We start from the raw sequence: 22,408 nt of genomic DNA, 5'->3' as shown, positions 1-22,408 counted from the left end.
AGAGAACTCTGGGTAGGTCTCAGTTTAGGTGGAAAGCAGCTCCTGTTAGAGCACTCTCAACACCAGCGACACTCTAGATCTGCTCACCTCAAATGTCTGTTTTTCTATCAAAGTTTTTAAGCATAGGATTAGACAGTGCTATCCATGCCGAGATAGAAAATGACAAAGTCTTTCGCCATTTAAACAGCAAAGTCTTTAAGCATAGGACTAGTACAGTGCAGTCCTTGCCGAGCTGTTAAATAACAAAAGCCATTTATCACTCCAGGCACAATATTACAGCTTTGAATTGGTAAAATACCAACTCAAGCCAACCTGAAATGATTAAAAGCAACCCCTGACACAGTGTTTCGCTCTAATTAGAGCTCTTCAGAGAGGTATAGCTTTGTCCAGACACAAGGGAGCACCCAGTATTAAGTCAAAACAGAACCCTTTCAGGCATAGAGTGACGCATAAATTATGCAAAAAATAAGGAGAGAACTCTGGGTAGGTCTCAGTTTAGGTGGAAAGCAGCTCCTGTTAGAGCACTCTCAACACCAGCGACACTCTAGATCTGCTCACCTCAAATGTCTGTTTTTCTATCAAAGTTTTTAAGCATAGGATTAGACAGTGCTATCCATGCCGAGATAGAAAATGACAAAGTCTTTCGCCATTTAAACAGCAAAGTCTTTAAGCATAGGACTAGTACAGTGCAGTCCTTGCCGAGCTGTTAAATAACAAAAGCCATTTATCACTCCAGGCACAATATTACAGCTTTGAATTGGTAAAATACCAACTCAAGCCAACCTGAAATGATTAAAAGCAACCCCTGACACAGTGTTTCGCTCTAATTAGAGCTCTTCAGAGAGGTACAGCTTTGTCCAGACACAAGGGAGCACCCAGTATTAAGTCAAAACAGAACCCTTTCAGGCATAGAGTGACGCATAAATTATGCAAAAAATAAGGAGAGAACTCTGGGTAGGTCTCAGTTTAGGTGGAAAGCAGCTCCTGTTAGAGCACTCTCAACACCAGCGACACTCTAGATCTGCTCACCTCAAATGTCTGTTTTTCTATCAAAGTTTTTAAGCATAGGATTAGACAGTGCTATCCATGCCGAGATAGAAAATGACAAAGTCTTTCGCCATTTAAACAGCAAAGTCTTTAAGCATAGGACTAGTACAGTGCAGTCCTTGCCGAGCTGTTAAATAACAAAAGCCATTTATCACTCCAGGCACAATATTACAGCTTTGAATTGGTAAAATACCAACTCAAGCCAACCTGAAATGATTAAAAGCAACCCCTGACACAGTGTTTCGCTCTAATTAGAGCTCTTCAGAGAGGTACAGCTTTGTCCAGACACAAGGGAGCACCCAGTATTAAGTCAAAACAGAACCCTTTCAGGCATAGAGTGACGCATAAATTATGCAAAAAAGAAGGAGAGAACTCTGGGTAGGTCTCAGTTTAGGTGGAAAGCAGCTCCTGTTAGAGCACTCTCAACACCAGCGACACTCTAGATCTGCTCACCTCAAATGTCTGTTTTTCTATCAAAGTTTTTAAGCATAGGATTAGACAGTGCTATCCATGCCGAGATAGAAAATGACAAAGTCTTTCGCCATTTAAACAGCAAAGTCTTTAAGCATAGGACTAGTACAGTGCAGTCCTTGCCGAGCTGTTAAATAACAAAAGCCATTTATCACTCCAGGCACAATATTACAGCTTTGAATTGGTAAAATACCAACTCAAGCCAACCTGAAATGATTAAAAGCAACCCCTGACACAGTGTTTCGCTCTAATTAGAGCTCTTCAGAGAGGTATAGCTTTGTCCAGACACAAGGGAGCACCCAGTATTAAGTCAAAACAGAACCCTTTCAGGCATAGAGTGACGCATAAATTATGCAAAAAAGAAGGAGAGAACTCTGGGTAGGTCTCAGTTTAGGTGGAAAGCAGCTCCTGTTAGAGCACTCTCAACACCAGCGACACTCTAGATCTGCTCACCTCAAATGTCTGTTTTTCTATCAAAGTTTTTAAGCATAGGATTAGACAGTGCTATCCATGCCGAGATAGAAAATGACAAAGTCTTTCGCCATTTAAACAGCAAAGTCTTTAAGCATAGGACTAGTACAGTGCAGTCCTTGCCGAGCTGTTAAATAACAAAAGCCATTTATCACTCCAGGCACAATATTACAGCTTTGAATTGGTAAAATACCAACTCAAGCCAACCTGAAATGATTAAAAGCAACCCCTGACACAGTGTTTCGCTCTAATTAGAGCTCTTCAGAGAGGTATAGCTTTGTCCAGACACAAGGGAGCACCCAGTATTAAGTCAAAACAGAACCCTTTCAGGCATAGAGTGACGCATAAATTATGCAAAAAAGAAGGAGAGAACTCTGGGTAGGTCTCAGTTTAGGTGGAAAGCAGCTCCTGTTAGAGCACTCTCAACACCAGCGACACTCTAGATCTGCTCACCTCAAATGTCTGTTTTTCTATCAAAGTTTTTAAGCATAGGATTAGACAGTGCTATCCATGCCGAGATAGAAAATGACAAAGTCTTTCGCCATTTAAACAGCAAAGTCTTTAAGCATAGGACTAGTACAGTGCAGTCCTTGCCGAGCTGTTAAATAACAAAAGCCATTTATCACTCCAGGCACAATATTACAGCTTTGAATTGGTAAAATACCAACTCAAGCCAACCTGAAATGATTAAAAGCAACCCCTGACACAGTGTTTCGCTCTAATTAGAGCTCTTCAGAGAGGTATAGCTTTGTCCAGACACAAGGGAGCACCCAGTATTAAGTCAAAACAGAACCCTTTCAGGCATAGAGTGACGCATAAATTATGCAAAAAAGAAGGAGAGAACTCTGGGTAGGTCTCAGTTTAGGTGGAAAGCAGCTCCTGTTAGAGCACTCTCAACACCAGCGACACTCTAGATCTGCTCACCTCAAATGTCTGTTTTTCTATCAAAGTTTTTAAGCATAGGATTAGACAGTGCTATCCATGCCGAGATAGAAAATGACAAAGTCTTTCGCCATTTAAACAGCAAAGTCTTTAAGCATAGGACTAGTACAGTGCAGTCCTTGCCGAGCTGTTAAATAACAAAAGCCATTTATCACTCCAGGCACAATATTACATATATATATATTGCAGATTTATATAGCACAACTCGAACCGAAGGTATTGCAGCGGTTTACATGAGCACCAGTTACTCTACACAAGGACACATTAATTTTTGGTAAACACGGGGAGATTAAATGATTTGCCCAGAAACCTCGCATGTGGAGCCGACGCCAAGACTCGAACCCGGTTCCCCAGCTCCAAAGTCGTCAGCTCTGGCCGAACAGGAAACGAATAAGGACAGTCTCAAAAGAATACAAATACTTGCCCTATGCCTAAACATGGCATGGACACTCTAGTGGAAACTGAGCTGCGGAAAAGGGGAGCGTGAGCTGGTTGTCGTATGCTATCATTTCTGACAGACCTATGAAGAGAACATGTACCAGTAGGTGGCAGTGTTGCACCACCTTGCCTCTGCATAGCGACATGGTCAAAACGCGCAATTGAGCATCAGGCCTTACATGGCAATCGTCAAAGTATATTAAGAACATCTTTATGATTGTTTTTGTTTAAAACTAAGTACACCGTAAACTTTTGAACAAACATTGTGATGTACAATGAACATGCTGTTTATTATATGTAAGAAAGCAATGGGGTTGTCCGTGTTCCCTTTTCTAGAACATATGGATAACATCTTTTCTTTTTTTTGATAAACATCATGAGAACTTTCCAGTATATGTTGCATCAATCTCGAAATGTTGCTGGCAATAAACATATTTCCCTGTAGAAGGTGTCTGGGCGACGAGGGAAGGCTTATATTTCTAATAAACGTGTTTACCAGATGCAGAATGGATTACGGTTGCCTGACGGCGCTTTGTTAAAAGACTTCTCAGTGTAAACCCAAACTGGTGCGAGAGCGAAGTAAAGCCATAAAGAAAACTGGTGTAAAATCGCAGCAGGAAAGGGAGTGGAGAGGAGGCTCTGTGGGAGAGCGACGTAAAGCCATATGGCTGCTTTGCGCGCGTGCACGCCTCGTGCACTGTAGCTTTATGCCAGCGATGCCAGTGGTAGCACTTTGAAGGCTCCCTTACTAAATGTCTCGCTAGCAGCGCGTGTGCGCTGGCTCAGCGACACCTAAAAAGTAGGTGGGTACATAGACGTTTGACCAGCCAAATAAAACGAGCTCCCAGGCCATACAGCACCAGCACTCTGAACAAATAGGTCCATACCAACGAATCAAAGGCTTTTTCCATGTCTAATAACAGATAGGCTCCAGACAGGAGTGTCATATTCCAACACGTGGCAGAATCTGCGCAGGTTGAGAGAGGTGTTTCTGATCAGAACAAATTCATTTTGATCTTGATGCACCAGGTTAGAAACCAGCGGGGGCTGGACAATCTTCTAGGATCTTGGCAAGTATTTTATAGTTTGTGTTGAGTAGTGCCAGTAGTGGGTATGAACCCAGTGCTGTGGGGTCCTGTTGCAAGGTTATTTCTTCTCTTCTTTCTTTACACTAATACTCTACGTACATCTTAGAACCTACCACCTTGTCTACGATTTGGACTTCTTCGCTTAGTACAGGTCCCTATCAGGTTTGACAGTGGTATAAGTAATGCTTCATGGAGTGTGACTTGGAGGCAAGCAGCTGACAAGACCTCATCATACAGTGCCTTTAGGTGAAGTTCTGGAAGTGGAGCATATGCTTTATAGAAGGCGGAAGCCTGTCAGGTCCTGCAGTCTTGCCAGTGGCAAGTGCAAGGACAGCTCCATTAATTTCGAAGAGTGTGATGCTGCTATTGATATCAGCTGTTCTAGCGTCACGCGGGGAAGGGGTATGCTATCCAGGAAGGATTCAATCTCCCCCATCAAAGCAGTATAAATATAATATCACCTGACCTTATCATGAATATCTTTCAGTGCATATAGAAGGGTTCCAGAGGCAGCACATAATGCCATTATGGGATTTTGCAGCTGTTCTTGGTGGATCATCCAGGCAAGTAGTGTTCCCGATTTGTCTGCCTCAATGTGCTTCTTAGCAGAGTGAGCTGCATAGTTGAGGCAGCGCAGCCTCTCCAGCAAAGCAGTGGGTTCCCGGTGGACCTGGGCGAGGCGTTTTCTGCCTCTGTAGATGAGCGCGCCTGGAAATCATATCCCAGCAACACTCGCTCAACATGAAAAATCTCGATCAAGCTCGTGGCATACGTTCCAGGGAATGTGTCCCATTCAATCAAATGAGAGGTAGCCATGTTGGCATTTATATTAAAGTGTTCCGTTATGTTGTTGCTGAGGCAAGCACGTAAGAGAGGATAATCTAACGCAACCAGTTGTAATCACCAACTCGGGATTGGGCCACTGACCAGTGCTTAATTTGAGTAGGTGGTTTACAGTGCTCTGCACCAGCACTTAATCGTCAACACCGGCACTTATAGCACAAACTTGACCCAAAGGTTTTGGAGAACTTTTCATGAGCACCAGTTAAGAACACTTTAATTTTTTGTAGACACGGAGAGCGTAAGTGATTTTCCCAGAACCACATGATGCTGAGCCTACGCGGAGACTTGAACCTGGTTCCCCAGCTCCAAAGTCGGCAGCTCTGGCCATTATGCCACATCCTCTCCCCTCTTGTAGGGTTTCATGGTTAGTAGTTAGTTCTGTTATAGGCGGCGCTAATAGGAGCAATGGACTGGTGCTAGCTACCTCCTGACGAGAGCCCCATCACCTATTTTGTCACAAATTAACCACTGTCACTGAGTGACTGATGCTTCTGCAAGTTAGCCCTGTTTACTATTTTAACATCACCCTGCATTACTTTATTTCCTTAAAAAGTAGGTGGAAACTGTGCCTCTTAGAATAATGAAAGGTTGGAGACATGCGGCAGCGCAATTCAGAGTTCACCATCCATTTGTACTAGCAGGTTCTACTTTCATGCAGTGTGCAACACTTGAGTTGGAGTAGCCAGAAGTTTAAAATAATTTCATCTCCTTTCCTCACTAAACTACCTCAGTCTTCCTTTCACAGGTGATATTGCATTTGATTTTCCAAAAATAAAAATCACTGTCAAGGAAAAGGCAAATTAGAAGGTATGTACATTGGGACCAAACATCAATTGTAGCTCCTAATTAATGGCAAGTTAGCACTTTAACCACACCTCCAATTTATCCAGTTTTACTGACAGAGATCCAGCCTTTTCCTCTGCAGGATTAGGAGCCTCATCAGGTTTCAGCAGGCTGGTTGCACCACTATAAGTGGCAAATGCTGTCACCCCACCAAACTTGGATTTTTGCCCCTCATCTAGAGTCAGAGAGTCCCAGGGTAATAAAAGTCAGAGCCTCAGTTGGCTCAGCAATCATAAACCCTTGGCCTGCCAGCTTGTCAATCACTGGACCACCAGGTCAAAGGGGTGATAGTCCTCTTTCAATCACTGATTTCTACTGCGGGGTGGGGTACATTGGGCTTCTGCATTGAGTTTCACTCCACTTGTGACAGGGAGACCGCACGGTCACGGACTGCCGCCTTTCCAGACCGGTGATCGCCCAGATCGTGAATCACACGCGAATCATGCCGGCGAATCCTTAACTTAAATCCAGGGAGGGTTAGGTAACCTGATAGAAAGTGTAAAAGATAAACAAGTCGATAGGGCTGCTTGGTTCAAAAGATTTCCATCCTCATGAGTGACTGAATGGGTGAATTTACCTCACCTCTTTGCATTGAGGGGCCCAATTGAAGAATAAAGTGTTGAGAATAGAATGGACATGATTGGAACAAAGACACTCACAGAGAATATAGTACAAACAAATCGTAACAAGAACCACATAAAATGAATGCAAAATCCAGAGCAACCAACAAAGAGCAGCTCGTGTAATAGGAAACACTAAGAAAAGTGCTATCCAATCACATGACCTGGTCCTGTCCTCAAATACAGCCATATTGGACAGCAATTTTCCAAACTATAGCGGAAATAATAGAAGCTCCCCTTCTCCCTTCTTCCCTTCTCCACAGCTGGCACTACTAGGACTGGACAACCGAATTAAGCTTTGTTACCGGAGGTTTGTAGCTATTGCCCTAATGCTTGCTAAGACAGAGATAGCCGTGCACTGGGGGGCCAAAACGAAGCCCACTAAAATGGCTTGGACGCACAGTATGACCCATTGCAGCTTGTAATCTGAGATCTACGCCACACTCCAACCCCCTACCTAAAGACCCCAAGATATATGGTGTGTCTTCTGTACGCACCTGCAACAAACCTCTGCTGCCTCACAGACCCGGGCTCATAACTCGCTGGGTACCCCCGGGGGTGAGAGGACCAGAGTAGACCATGACCCCGATTAAACGTGAGGCGCAGCTCCCCCCTCCATCACTAACCACGGAATCATGGCAACTACCCTAAACACCGTACTTTACTATGCCATGTAACATGCCAGACATAATAAAAAACACAAGACCCTGGAGCTAGGAACCCTCTCTCCCCCATACCCCCTTCTAGTCCCCTTTTTGAATGTTTTTATATTGGATTATTATTTTATTTCCCACGCTTTCTGGCATGATTGATGTATATTTTGTCAAATTGTTTTTTTGATTTATTTTTGTATTGTAATGTCTTATTCTTTATTGAAGTTTAAAAAGAAAAAAAAGAAAAGTGCTACTCATTCAAGAACACTGAATAAGGTTTAACAATCATATACTGAATTTAAAGCACACTCAGGTAGAAGTAGGAGCATAAGAACCATACTGCAACAATAAACAGTTCCATAGAATGCACAGCCAATCCCGAGTGCCATATCAATACCCTTAAACGTTTTTAGCACAATGGGTGATATCTACCCTTGCCCAGAGTTGGTCCACCAGTTTGTTGAGGTGTTTTAAAATCCACCTCCATCTTTTTCCAGATTCCAGAAACTCTAGGTGATACATCCAAAAGGACAGGGGTGGGTATTTTATCATACAGTTCAGCACGGATTGAGGAAAACAGTTCTGTGCCCTCTTGAAACAGACTTCTTGTAATTTTCAGTGGTTCAGATAGCAAGATTTCCTAGAAAACACTCCTTCCTTTTCACTTTCTTGACCCTCCACACATTTGAAGAAAAGGGCAAGATCCTGCTTACAGTTTTATATGTGCATGCCTTGGACATTTATTTATTTATAAGTATTGTGAAGCACTGCACATAGAATTACACAGCACTATTAATATAAGTAGCTCTCAATGCGATTCATTGAACACATGATTATCCCATTATGGGAGAGGTGATGGCCGAACGGCTAGGGCGGTCGGCATCAAATCTGGGGAACCGGGTTCGAGTCTCGAAAAGGACGCGCAACATCCTGTGAGTCTGGGCAAATCATTTAATCTCCCCGTGCCTAACAAAAATGAATGTGTCTTCATGTAACGCAACTGGTGCTCGTGTAAAGGGCTCTGATACCCGATACCTTATGTCAAGTTTGCGCTATATAAAACTCCGTAAAAAAATAAAAAATAGGGAGCTCTCAGTACAGAAAAGTCGGAGACCCCTGCACCACTGAGTCAATGATAAGATGAACAATTCGGTTTTAGTTAATCCTCTAAAGCTCAAGGTATTTGGTTCTGTCCTTAGACTAGAGTCTGGAGCGTTCCAGAGTCTGGGACCCTGAAATGCCAATAAACACCATCCATGCTTTTGTAAAGCCTCTAGGGGCGCATGAATGGGGAATCTCTTGACCCGTGCTGATTGCATTAAGTGTGCTATAATGACTGTGATGCCTTCAAGGATGTATTTATGCATTACGCTAATTCAAACAAACTTGATAGAGACTTCAGAATGAAGGGCCATATGTATCAAGCCAAATTGGATTCGCAAACGCCGAAATTCGCAGAATTTCGGCGTTTGCGAATGCAATTTGGACTAATGGTATGCATCAAGCAAATCTGCTTGAAAAATAAGGAATCGCAAAATAGCGATTCCTTATCTTGCGATTGCATTAAATGAATCTCAAATTTTGAGATTCCTTAAATGCAATGTAAGAAGCCAAAAAAATTAGCAAATTGGCCTTAAGGAATCACAAATTACCACCAAATTCTAGTTGGTGGTAAGTTGCGAATTCCTTTCAAAATGCATATTTTTACAATTTTCTAAGTGCCATGTGACGCACAAACATGCCCTTAGGACACCCCTGCACCCTTGAAAATATTCACAATTTGCGATTCGCAAATTGCGAATCGCAAATTTCCCCTTCATTCCTATGGACCTCCTGGCCCATAGAAATGAATGGGAAATTATTCCTTAATTGCGATTAGCAAATTGCTAATCGCAATTAAGGAATCATAAGAAATCGCTAAAAAGAAGCTGATTTCTACATACATACCATTTTGTGATTTCTAAATAGCGATTCCTTAAAAATCGCTATTTAGGAATCGCAAAACGGAATGTTGATACATATGGCCCATAAATAGTTATTTGATTCTTCGTTCTAAGCACTAAATCAGTGCTCTCTATAGTATCCAAAAGTCATTTATTAACTCTGACTTTTTAAAATAATTACTATCCACTTAGTTCCAACGAGTGTAGTACTAGTAATTATGCAGTTGAAGATGATGCTGGAACATGAATAGGCAGCGCTGTCAGTCCTGAAGAAAAGATACAGCCAACTGATGTTTTGCAAAATGTGCTTACTCAGAGGTACAGAAATAAAAAGGTACAAATCTATAATTGATTCCCTATATGATGCCTTAATCAAGTGCTATAGCACAAAATACTGTAAAATGCTCTCATACAAAAGACAAAATATAACAATAACATGTTTAACAATAATTTAGCCATACATTGGGTGAATTATTAAAAATTCAAGTAACTTATTAAATCTTTTACTTGATGGACGAATTCCTAATCATGCATACTATATTAACTGTGTTCTTTGACATTTATTTCATGAATCTGTCTCTGGGGGAACTCATCATCAATAACGTGGAGACTTTAGTTAAATTAAATGACAACACCCGGCTAACCTGCCGCAAATATTTCAAACTGTATTATTGCTCAGTCATTCACATGGTCAAACTTACATACTTCAATAGAAACTCTATAAACGGTTAGTTTTCATTCATTTCACAAGCCAAAATATACTTACTTTGTAGAGACAGTTTTTAGGTCACTCAAAATGGCTGCTTTTGTGGGTCCTATTCAGATTCGGTAGAAAGAGCACAATTAAACCAAGGGTTAGCTTATAAAAATCTAAAGTAATGAATGAAACAGTACAAGCCACATACAATTCAAGGCCTGAAAGTGAGAGAATCTGAAGCAGGCATAATTTTAATAGGAAGTGAGACACATTTTTACATGAGTAATGTTCTGTTCAAAGGACATGTTTAGCTTTACTGTAGAGGCTATCACTGTTTAATTCATGGCTCAAAAACAAACAATTCCAAAAAGTAAATGGTCTTATGAGTCAAAGTTAGGTCAAGTTTGAAGAATTACCGTATTTTATTAAAGTCTTGTCTGGATGAACTACTATCAGAATCCGCTGCAATTTTAACAATGTCATTACTTTGTCTGCTGCAGGAAATGATTGTGCAACTGCTGAAAGAAGCAATGGCTGCCAGTCAGGGGTGCTCAAGGAGATTCCTCATCGATGGGTTTCCTCGCGATTTGAAGCAGGGACAAGAGTTTCAAACGAAGGTAAGAGTAACAGTATTTGTATTTGTATTTGTATTTATAAAGCGCGACATTCATCCGAAAGGGATATCACGGCGCTAGGAAAACTATAACCTGAACCAAGATGATAGGATGCCAAAGACATCAACAGAAGAACCTAAGCAATGGACTGCGGAACATCCACAGTTACATCCTGGGAAATAGATGTGTTTTAAGCCTCTTCCTAAATAACATATAGTCATAAGTAAGGCAAAGGTCCAAAGGAAGTTCATTTCAGTGAGTGGCTGCCAAATAAGAAAAGGAGTGGCCCTCTGCTCTGTCTTTCTTAATGCGTCTGGTTTTAGCCAAGAAGTGATAGCGAGACCTCCGTTTTCATGTGGGAACATGGAATTTGATTTTGTTCTGCTGGATTCTGAAGCCACATTTGTGCAACGCTCCATGTGCATAGCACAGGAGTTTGAACTTGGCATATTGGCGCATAAGCAGTCAGTGAAGCTCCTTCAAACATTCTGATGCCGAGCTATATTTGTTTTTATTACAGACCAGCTTTGCAGCTGCATTCTGGAACATCAACAACCGAAAAATAGGTAGTCTGCCATGCCCACATAGAGCGCATTCCCATAATCCAATTTGCTGGATAATAAGCGTGTGTGAAGCTTTTCCTACAGTTCAGAGGAATCCATAAAAAGTCTCCTTAATAGCTTTAGCATAGCAAAGCATTTCCCAAACAGAACTCGGACTTGATCTTGCATGGTTAATGCATTGTCAATAAGGATACCCACGTTTTTTACAACCCATTTGGGCTCAGGGGGAGATTCTAGTGTTTGGGGCCACCAAGTAGCATCTCAAACTAGGTGAGCTCCTCCATAAAGCAGGATCTCGGACTTCTCGGCTATTAGCTTCAGATAGTGAACTGTTATCTAAGTCGCTGTTTCTGAGAGACAGTTTATCAAGTTGCTCCTTGTGTCATGGTGTCTGTCATCAAAGGCTATCAGCAGTTGCGTGTCATCCGCATAGCTGCAGATATTAACCTTTTCCGTGCTGATGACGGAACCGCTCCGTCATCAGCAGCTGTGGCGCTGTGCTGATGACGGAGCGGTTCCGTCATGGCCCGCCCGACGCGCCTGCGCGGCGCTGATTTTGCGCCTGCGCGACGCGTTCTATTAAGCGGGCGGGGCCATGATGGAACCGCTCCGTCATGAGCACAGCTCAACCGCGGCTGGTGACGGAGCGGTTCCCTAATAATGGTGTGGAGAGGGTCACCTATCCACAGAAATATTATGTTTGCATATAACATTGAAGCTGAATGACAAATATGAAATCTATAATTCAAATGGAATTGATATGAAGAATTGAATAAATCCAAATTACGATAAGAAACCAGAGAGTTACATGGTTTATTGTGCGCACATTTCTGTGGATAGGTGACCCTCTCCACACCATTATTAGATTTCTAAAGGCACGGAGGGACGACGTGCGACAAATGAAGCGCCAACTCAAACAGCATTTTATTTCAAGCTACAGAATTTGAATTAAACAGTGTGCACGGGGATAATATTAATTTCTTGGACGGAGCGGTTCCGTCACCAGCATGGGCGCGCCGCCCCCTTAGCGCAGCGGCGGAATAGCCGCCGCAGCGAAGGTGTTAAAGCCCCATTTCTTGCTGATCTTGGTCAGTGAGGAGACATAAGCAATGAAAAGGGTTGGACTCAAAGAGGCTCCTTGCGGGACATACAATTGGCTGTTTTTGGGTTAGAGGAAAAGGGCCCATTTGTACTCTTTGAGTTCTTTTACATAGGAAGGAGCTAAAACGTGGGAGTGTAGTCCCTTTTCATGTAAAATGCTCAGCAGGAAGCCATGAGATATGTTATCGAAAGGAAAGCCGCCGACAAGTCCAGGAGGATCAGGGCAGCAGCTTTGCCCTGGTCCACCAGTATTCTGATATTGTCTAATACCACTAGTAAGGTGGCTTCCATGTTGTTCATAGCCCTACAGTCAGTCTGTGCTCATTAGTCCTAAAGCCAGGAGCTCATTAGTCTCTAAAAAGTTGACTGATTATTTATTGACCAATGTCTCCAGTACTATGGACAGATGTGGGAGCTGAGAGATTGGTTGATAGTTTGCAGGATTGCAGACTTCAATACCTGCTTTTTTAACAATGGGGATACAATTACTTGCTTCCAAATATCCAGGAACACAGCAGAGTCTAGGAACTTATTAGATATTTGGGTTACATATGGGCATAAAACCTATGTAAGATCAGAAAAGATAAAGTGTCGGCGTGGGTCAAGCAGGGATCCATAATGGACTACAGTCATCGCTTTCGCTACCTGCTCTTCTGAGAGGGGGACAATGTTACTTAAGTAAGAATGCACTTCGGGTGGGGGACCAGAGTTTCCAAATCTGATTAATCTAAAAGTGGGTTGGTTTTAAATGAGGAGTAGATTACGGACATTTTATCAACAAAGAAGTTGCTGATTTTCTCACAGTTGCCTGCCGGGGGGACAGAGTGTAGCTTTTCTTGGGCTATTTAAGGGCATTATGATATTTCTTTAGCCCACCTTTATATAATAGTCTGTCACTGTTTTCTTTAGACAATCTTTAGACAATCTCCACTTGTGTTCCAGTGATTTACATTTTCTTTTTAAGAGTCTGAGTTCTGGCAAATACCATTTTTCAGATGGCATTTTCCTATTTGGTTTGCTTTCAAACTGGGGGCATATTGATCCAATGTGTAAATAATTTCTGAATTTGAAATGTCAGCCTCTACCTGTTCAGGGAGTATCCTTAAAGCACTTGGATCACTTAAAGAGAAGTGGAAAGAAAACAAATATGGGGAGATAAGATTCCACGCCCTTTTCCCCAGTGTTGAAGGTATGATCGGGCTGGTTATTTTAGCCGGCAGAGTAAAGGAAAAGGAGATTAGGGAGTGGTCAGTCCAGGAGAGGAGCGTAATCCCAGAGACATTAGTAGATTCTGTGTTAGAAAACAGGAGATCAGGAGTATGCCTGGCAATGTGAGTGGGTCCTTTGATCCATTGTTTTAATTGCAGGATCTGCATGTTGCTTTCCAGATATTTAACCACAGAAATATAAAAAAAATCGAAATCCACATTAAAATCGCATGTTACCAGAAAGTACTTATGCTTCAGGCAGGTAGGGAATAGTTGAGACAACAATTTAACACTAAATTCATGCTTATGTCCAGGGTGTTATAGATTACTGCTCCCCCAAGTATTTTGCGATCAACACTGGACACTTGGCATGCTAAAATCTCATGTTCACCTAGTGAAGCCACAGACTTGGGAGACAAGTGAAACAGCCTTTAAAAAGAATGGCTATTCCTACTCCCTTCTGTCCCAATATATCCCGTTTTAGCAGTTTGTAGCCAACAGGCAGGGCGGCAGCAATATCAGGGGAATTGTTATCATTTAGCCAGGTTTCTGTCATAAAGGCTAGGTCTGGTTTTTGTCAGCTAGAGTATCCCAGATCTCGAGACAGTGTTTGGGCAACGACCTTGAGTTGAAGTAAATACAGCTCAGTTGAGGCCCAGTCTGGCTGTCAACTTTTCTGGGGTACTGCTCTGTCATTGCCTGGCTACCCCACTTACAATTGAAGCATGAGAATGAGCCCTCCATGCCCCATGGGGATACCTTAGGACAGAGCTCCTCATTATATAACAGGGGCTTGGCTAACTCAAAAAGCGTCTCCCTAGAGTAATGGTGGTGGCTACTGGATTCTGGCAGGGAAAGAGCAGGGTTGCTGGCCCCTGGTCCCATTCGGGAGTGGACGGGCACAGACGGGTTAGCCTTTGGCGCGCCTTCGGCACGCCAGTGGCACACCCGCTGTGCAGACGCACCCCAGCCCCGTTTTTAAAGCCACCCGTGTTTGGCATCTAGACCGCTGACCTTCCTTCAGCGCTACTCCTGGTGACTTCCAGTTTCGCTACTCCCCGGTCGCATTCTCACGCCCACCCACCCTCCAGCTCAATTACAAAGTATGTAGGCAGAATCAAATTAACATTAAAAAACAGTTGCACGGTGCAATATCACTTTTTGAAAACCAACACGAGAGTCAAGCTCAAGTACTAAAACAGTTAAAAATGCAATACAAGTGAAATGCTGTATGTCTCACACAATGAAAAGCAAGTGATGGCTATCCTTACGTTCTCCGCGCGGCTGCCCTGTTTTTAAAGTCACCCGTGTTTGGCATCTAGACCGCTGACCCTCCGTCACAGCTACTTTCGGTGAAGCCAGTGCAGCTCATGCTTATCGGATAGTCTTTTCAAAGGATAATCATGATATGTGATAGTCCTGATAGCTGAAACAGGGAGGGTTGATAGGGATCACTATGAGAGCATACAAAAGGCCTGACTCACATAGGTAAACTTACACTTCTGAGCACCAGATGATTTTAGGGATTTTTACAATTGAATTTGCAAGATTTCGGAGTTATTTTCTTGTAATCACAATAGAAGACTGCAGTGCTTTAAATAGAAAGGCACTGAGTACCCGCACTTCCTAAATTTGAATGGGAGCGTACCAGCATTTCTTAGCCGAGTATCAATTTTTATCATGGGTAGGTACTGACACTTCTTACTAGCAATCAGGTACTCTGGGATAATGAGTTCCTGCAGTTCTACAACCTAATTTCACGCCCTGCTCTTGAATAAATCAGAATTATTGCCACTGTAGTTGTTGGTTATCTGCTCACTATTAATTTATTGCACTATTTAAAATGAGTTTTAGGAGAAATAAAAAAAAATACAAGATGATAATTATTATTATTATTGCATTTTGTTGGTAGATAGGCTGGGGGGAGGCTCTATGGTAGACTAAAGAGCCAGGTTTTAAGATTCTTCCTAAAAATAGGTTCTGGGGTGACTTTTCGGAGATGCTCCGGCATGGAGTTCCAGAGAGCGGCGGTTATAAAACAAATGATGATAATCCAATATTGATGTTTAAGCTCCAGCAAGTGTAAATCTAGACAGGCTTGGTATTAAATCTATGTAAACAATTGGGTTCAAATCTATTCTTCCAAATTGTGTGATCCTGGGAAATCCACGTTATCTCTTTGAGCTCCAATATTTTATGCGGGCTGCTCTGTAAGTACTGGGTTAGTCAGATGTTACAGGGCAGTTGTATGTCAGAATACAGAAGATAAAAATATTGCTTGACATAAATATTGTGCCCTAAATGTCGTTTACAAAATATTGTCCAATTAGATGTGTGTTTTCTATTACTAATTCTAATAGGGCTTTATTTTTTTAAAATTATATTCAGAACACGATGTTTATGTCAGAAAATGTTTTGATGATGTTCTGACTGATATATTCTGGTACGACACCTACAGGTATCTGTGGCAGTATTCATGAGTGGTGATATTTTGCTACTGGTGTCTCGGGTACTATTGCACTCAAATTGGATGTTGATTTAAAAATATACGACCTTTATACAATTAAGAACCTCAGGTCACAACAAGCATTGCAAAAGCCAATAGGTCTAGCCTATGCGAGACCTATTGGCTTTGTAAATTGTTTTGGGTGTTTGGCTGATGGTGAATGCTCAATATATGGGCCTTAACACCTTTGCAGACTAGCAACAAGTTTTATTTTTTTAGTGTGAAAAAACTTTCAAACATTGTTGTTAATATGGCTCCTGCATTGTATTTAAACATAAGGTAACCAACAGGTTTTCACCTGCCCCTACCCACACACAAGAAGCATTTTGAAAACAACTTTTGCAAAGATGTCAACCCATTCTTTCTGTGCAAACTGCTGTAAGAAGATCTACTTCAGAGCAGGATTACAAACAAACAATAACAACACTGGGAGGTACACGTTTCATTTGAGCGGGGCAACTTTACAAAGGCTCACACACAACTGCATGCTCCTTACAATCAGGCCAAAAATATTTTGTGATCTAAATAGAACTCGCAAGGAAAGAGTAATTTTTATAATTGCTGACATTTGAAAAACGGAAAATATGGCAGGTGTGGTGTCCTGGGCGCTAGGCCCTCAGGCTGGATGAATGACTGTACAGACACACTGAGTAGGGTACCGTAACAGGCCACGAGCACATGCACCCAGTCCCTTTTATTAGTAGGGTCACGTCACTCGTGACGCCTGTGCCGCGATGGTGTGGGGTGTAGGTCTGTGGTTACACTCCCACGAGGGAGTGGCTGACTAACCAAGTGTCTGCTGATACACTAGAACATGTCCAGCACGAAACTACAGCAGGGACTTCCGTGGATGAGAGGTCAAACACAACTGTTCAGGGGAATGCCAGGGGTTAGCTGACTTCCTTGATAGGTAAACGGAGCAGGATAAGCTGTACAAGATCAACATTTAGGCCAGTGGTGGAAGCAGGGTACAGATACCCATTCCCAGCCAGTCAACCGCTTAAGGAGCAGCTGTGAACTCACATGCGAGAATCCCCTTGCACCAGCCCCAGGCGGCAGCAAGTAGATATGCTGGGAACCTGGCATCAACAGCGCACACTCACAAGGACACTTTGACCTTTAGCTATAAGGAATTCTTCCTTCCCATGCCCAAAAAGGGTACTGTGATCTTTGCGAGGGATTCCTAAAACCAAAATTGGGCTCACTTTGAGGAACCAAAAACGTTCTAGAGAGCATGAGCCTTGTGCCTCAAAGGAGGTATGTCTTCGCTGCACGTAGTGCTTTAGAAGAACCATAAAGGTAAGACAAAACTTGAGAGCCAAGAGAGCTCTCTAACAAACGTGTTATCAAGATTTAAAGCATATGAGATATACAAACCTTTATTTCCACTTCCTGGTGTGAAAACCCACAGCCAGCCACACATTAAACTATGACGATAGTATCATTTGATAAGATTAACCATAATCAACATAAGAGGCAGCGTGTCATCATTATAACATGCCCCACCATATCTGGTGAGTTTGGTAACATGTGGCACTGAGGGATGGAGTGGGGTGGATCAAAGCACCCAATGCCCTGACATTTACTGCTTGACAGGCGATTCTCACACAGACTCTGGCAGACCTTTTATACACTCCTGTGCCATTATTCTGGCTTCTATGCCCTGGTTCCTTCTATGAGGAGGGCAGGGAATGGGCTGCTGAATAATCTAAAATAGTAACAAGTTGGTGCCCCTCTGTGAAGGCAGCATACACCAAGTATAAGCTGCCATACAAATTCAGGACCATGAACCGAAGAAAACAGAACCGGGATGTCAAGTAATTTCATAATGGCAACACCTGAGCAACACCAGTGGCTTCTATTTATGTTAAAGCCCAGCCATCCCCTCTGCACCTCCTGCCCAGAAAAGTGAAACCCCCCTAAGGTAAAGTAGGTATAATGTAGTCAACCCGGGTTGGTAACAACTTCCACGAGGCTAATACATGACATGGCTAGCATAATACTCATGAAAGAAGCACTGTCTGCACAAGTAAGGATACGGTTGATGTAGTTCTCCAAAGCGGACATCATTGTCTCACCTAAAGCACCTAGCTCAAATAAATTGAACATATTTTCTACATTGATGTTTTATTCCTAAATGTTGTTAAGGTAATTACTACAAAGGTTTAGTGTTCCCAAAGGAAACACAGTAGAAAAGGCCCATGCTCTCTTGTTTATTTTTGGGGTTGAGAGTGGTAGGGGAAGAAGCACCGTGGAGAAGTGGTGGGTGGTAGGAAAAAATAAATAATACCCTAATTACAGCACAAGCAGCAGACAAACACTAATCAAGAGGTATCAATCTGTGCTTGGTCCATGCTCCAGAGTAGAAACAGAAAGTGACATCTGGCAGGCACTGGCCAATTAGGAGGCAGCAAACAAGAGTGACAATAAAGCCAATGAATGGTAAGCAATGGGCGGGTTTCAAGCCCTTCATTGTAAACAATACCCCTCGCTAGCACATGCGTTACTGTCGGCAGGCGAGACCTAAAAATCACCAATGGAATAGTGGCTTGATTGATATTGATTGCAACCAATATTTTAATTATTTGAACCATGATTTTAGTTGAGCACGATGAGCCTCCAGTCGCTATGTGTTGACTGGTTTCATCCTCCAGCAATATTCTAAAGCTCCAATACTTGGATACTTTACACAGTGCTCTTTGAAGAAATTTGCTGTGTGGATTTACCGAAGTCAGATTATTAAAGCAAACATTTTATATTTACTGAATCCCGGAGCCCCTTTGGCATTTAACAGCCATACTTGGTGTGAAAATTGCAGGAATTAAATACTTGAGCTTGAAAGGAACACGCATGAACAAAGGTGGCTGCTTTCTCAAAGTTAAAAAAAAGTCTCTCTTGTTATATATACAATACGCAAGCAAGTGATTAAATAGCATTGTTTTCTACCATGCCATAAATGGAGAAAAATCTGCAGACAAATGCCATTCTTTTGGAAAATATTCGTCAATATATTCTGCATACAGAATTACATTTGTGAATAGAAACAAACATTAAGTGCTTTTCTATAAATTAATACTGCCTTACAGTCTGCATGCAAAATCTCCTGTCATGCAAGATACGTTAAACCACTCCTGATTATGCTGCACAAAAGCAATGCAAAGCAAAAAAAAAATACAAAGACATTGGCCTGATAATAAATGAAAACAATGCAAAATATAACACTCGGCGTCATTCATACGGGTTGAATGTCCTTCTGTAAAAAACAGTACTATACAAATAGCTGTCCCACAGCCAAAATATTTACTGCAGTTCCCAGTCAAACTAAAACAAATATGGTTATCAGGTGATCCCATTCCTGTGCAGCATTTTGTGCCATGCATGGCATTTTAGCCAACAGAAATATGCCTACCGGAATTTATATGCATTCACACTGATAATGTTGAAATTGAGAAAAACTAGTTACATTTGGAAGCGTTCCCAAAAGAAATAGCCCACAGATTCTCTAAATTTCCTTATCATCAGGGACTTGTCTTCCATGATTTGTCACTATGTATGTTACTCTCACTGCCACCAAGATCTCAATTTGTAAAATAGTAAGTTCCAGGGCCTAAAGTTTAACTCAGATCTCACGCTATATAATGTCAGAGCTCTGAGCACAAAGGCTGCATAGTGTTGATTACATGCCATTTCATCTACCACCATACACTCTCTGACGCTTTATCTCACTCTTCCAGGTTCTTTTTCATCTCTGCTTTATTCTTTTGTCACTGTTTTACTGTTGTTTTTTTGTTCCTTCTTCTTTCATTTGTTTCTTTCTCTCTATTTTTCTGGGTCAAAGTCTAATGATGAAAAATAACTGCCAGTCCCCATAAATGAGTTTCCCTGATCCCCAACTTCAATCACTAGCTCAAATTAAGTACTGTTGTCACCCAACCTGAACAAACAAGGTTAGGCAAGGAACCCTTCACAGCTCCAATTAAGCAGAAAGAAAATCAATGAAAGATGCAGCTCTGCATGTAGTCAGACACCGACTAGCATAGGAAAGTTACATGTAGATGGTCTTGTGCATTTTCTTGTGAAGTACAGTGCAGTGAAAGTGGCTCTGATTCCCGTCTTGAAACGTCACTCTGTTTCCAGGTGCAACATATGCTTCAGACGTAGAGGCTTAACTTTCGTGCTGCGTCCTGCAAGGCCCACGCCTGACTCATGTTATTCTTGTCCATGATACTAGATCCTGGATATTCTGATCACATTCTATGCTAGTTCAAAGGAATGACGTGTGCTCTTGCCAGCATATGAATGTTTGAAAGGGATTTGAGCTGCCTGCTGACAGAAGAGATTAGGTAACATTAACGCTCTTAAGCATTCCTGATATCTGTCATTCACAAACACAAACGACAGCATTTACATTTCTTTCCACCATGCATATTACACACCTAATGTAACACATAAGATTCATCCATATTCTGACCAAGTTTGTAGGAGGTGCTGTCACGCACAGGCAAATTTAATTAAAGTGGGTAGGAACGCACTGCTTGCATGTAACAGCACCAGTACCGCATAGCATCTTGATAGTTGTGAATCTTTAGAAAGCCAATATCCGTCATACAAACCATTTAGTTGAAAGTTCAGAAATCACTAAATGATCAGTTCCAGTTCATGGACAGAATTGGCTGACCTTTTCCGTACTGCAGCGTCAATGCTACTGCTGTTGTTGGAAACTTCCAGTCAGAAAGATTTCACTACGCAAGCATACCAGCCAGCAGCAAACACAATCATTAGTCACAGTTCATGTTAGTTTCTGGAAGTCCAAGTCAGCAGTCTCTGTACCGCAAGGTGGGTTGAGAAGGTGGACAAGATCGGATCCGCCCTTGTCTGTAATCTGGGTAATTATACTCCATTGATTCCTGGTTTACACCCCTTGACATCACCAATTTGTCGGACCACCCTGTCCCATTGGTCAACCTCAATAGGATGAGATGATGTAGTAGGTAAAAAGTATACAAATTCGAAAGAATTAAGAAATCCATTACTGTGCATTTTCTTAAGACCACTGTACTTTAGTCAATTAAATTCAAAGAAAGCTTTATTCGACAATACATGTCATAAAAGCATTGAGCATAAAAACACAGTTAAAACAGTACAAAAGTTAAGATCTAGATAAAATTATGTAATAATAGGCAAAACAGAAGTCAGTTCACCCCGTGCATAATAGGATAACAAAGTCACGTAATAAAAACAAGAGCAATATGTTTTTCCTTTGATCCCTAAGACATTTAAAAGCATGATAGACACCACATATCATTATTAAAATTGGGCACGCATACACAGTGAGAAGAGGGGTCTATGTTCACTTTTCTACAGATGTTAATTGAGATCGTATATACCACATCCATCTTAGAAACTTTTCCACTGGAATTACATAACTGAGTGAAGGATCTGTGCCAAGAATTTTCAGGGCGACACTGCATGATCTAGTACCCATATTCCTACAAGTCTGCGCCAACCATGCTTTGCGAGGGCCAGGATAGGCGGGCAAACAAACAACACATGCGAATTGGTTTCTACTAGAGCAATGCAAGCGTGACATGTATTATCACTGGAGGTGATCCATTTAGTGGTGAAGGACTTCAGTGGTACACTACCTACTCTAAATTGAAAATACAAATTCCGATCGAAGGGATTTGTAATGGCATCCCAGTAGTACTCAAAGCACAGCCATGATTTTATTTGTAAAAAGCTCCCTGTTAAAGAAGTACAATCATGACTTCTAATCGCATCATGTGCGATCAGTTCCCAGTATCTATCCTTGATTGAATCTTTGGGGGGAAACTGGGAGCTGGATGGGGTATCCCACAAATACTTTAGGCCCACTCTAATCAAGAGACTTCTAATATCATGCAGCCAGATGATTTTGTGGAAATGGTCAGTGTCGATGATGTCCCTTAGACCCTCTGCGTATGTGGCCAATTCCAAACGTGCACCAGATTGTATGCCAGTATAGAACTGGCCGTAACTTGGCTAGATCCACCAGTGATTTTCTACCTAAGTCATTCTGTAAGGGAAGAGTAGGTGTACTTTGTAAAAGACTTGTTATTGCTATGAAAAACATGTTCTCCGCTGTTGCTATCCTTGTGAGAATCTCAAGGCCCCATAGTTCAGCACCATATAAAACTGAGCTCACCACCTTGGTAGTATAGATTAGCAATACCGGGCTGAGAGGCTTTGTCAAAGATGTTTTAAATTCCTTTATTAGGATGCCCTCTAATTGCTGATGTTTTAGTGCCATGACATCAATGTGAGGCTTCCATCTCAGCTTCTTCTGCCCGGTAATGCCCAGGTAGACGAATCCATCAACCT

The 22,408-nt window shown here is 42.0% G+C and overlaps 1 protein-coding gene across 1 annotated transcript in view; it reads left to right on the top strand.

The window, feature by feature from the left end:
• AK5 (adenylate kinase 5) overlaps positions 1–22,408 on the top strand; it is a 2,677,990-nt gene that overhangs the window by 2,406,555 nt on the left and 249,027 nt on the right. Inside the window, exon 12 of the mRNA XM_078645236.1 lies at positions 10,557–10,673. Coding sequence (XP_078501362.1) covers positions 10,557–10,673 — 117 coding nt within the window. The remainder of the gene's footprint in view (positions 1–10,556; positions 10,674–22,408) is intronic.

Source organism: Lissotriton helveticus, chromosome 1_1 (genome assembly GCF_964261635.1).
Source record: "Lissotriton helveticus chromosome 1_1, aLisHel1.1, whole genome shotgun sequence".
Taxonomy (NCBI): domain Eukaryota; kingdom Metazoa; phylum Chordata; class Amphibia; order Caudata; family Salamandridae; genus Lissotriton; species Lissotriton helveticus.
The sequence above is the reverse complement of the archived record's forward strand: the minus strand, read 5'-3'. Positions and strand labels throughout refer to the sequence as shown.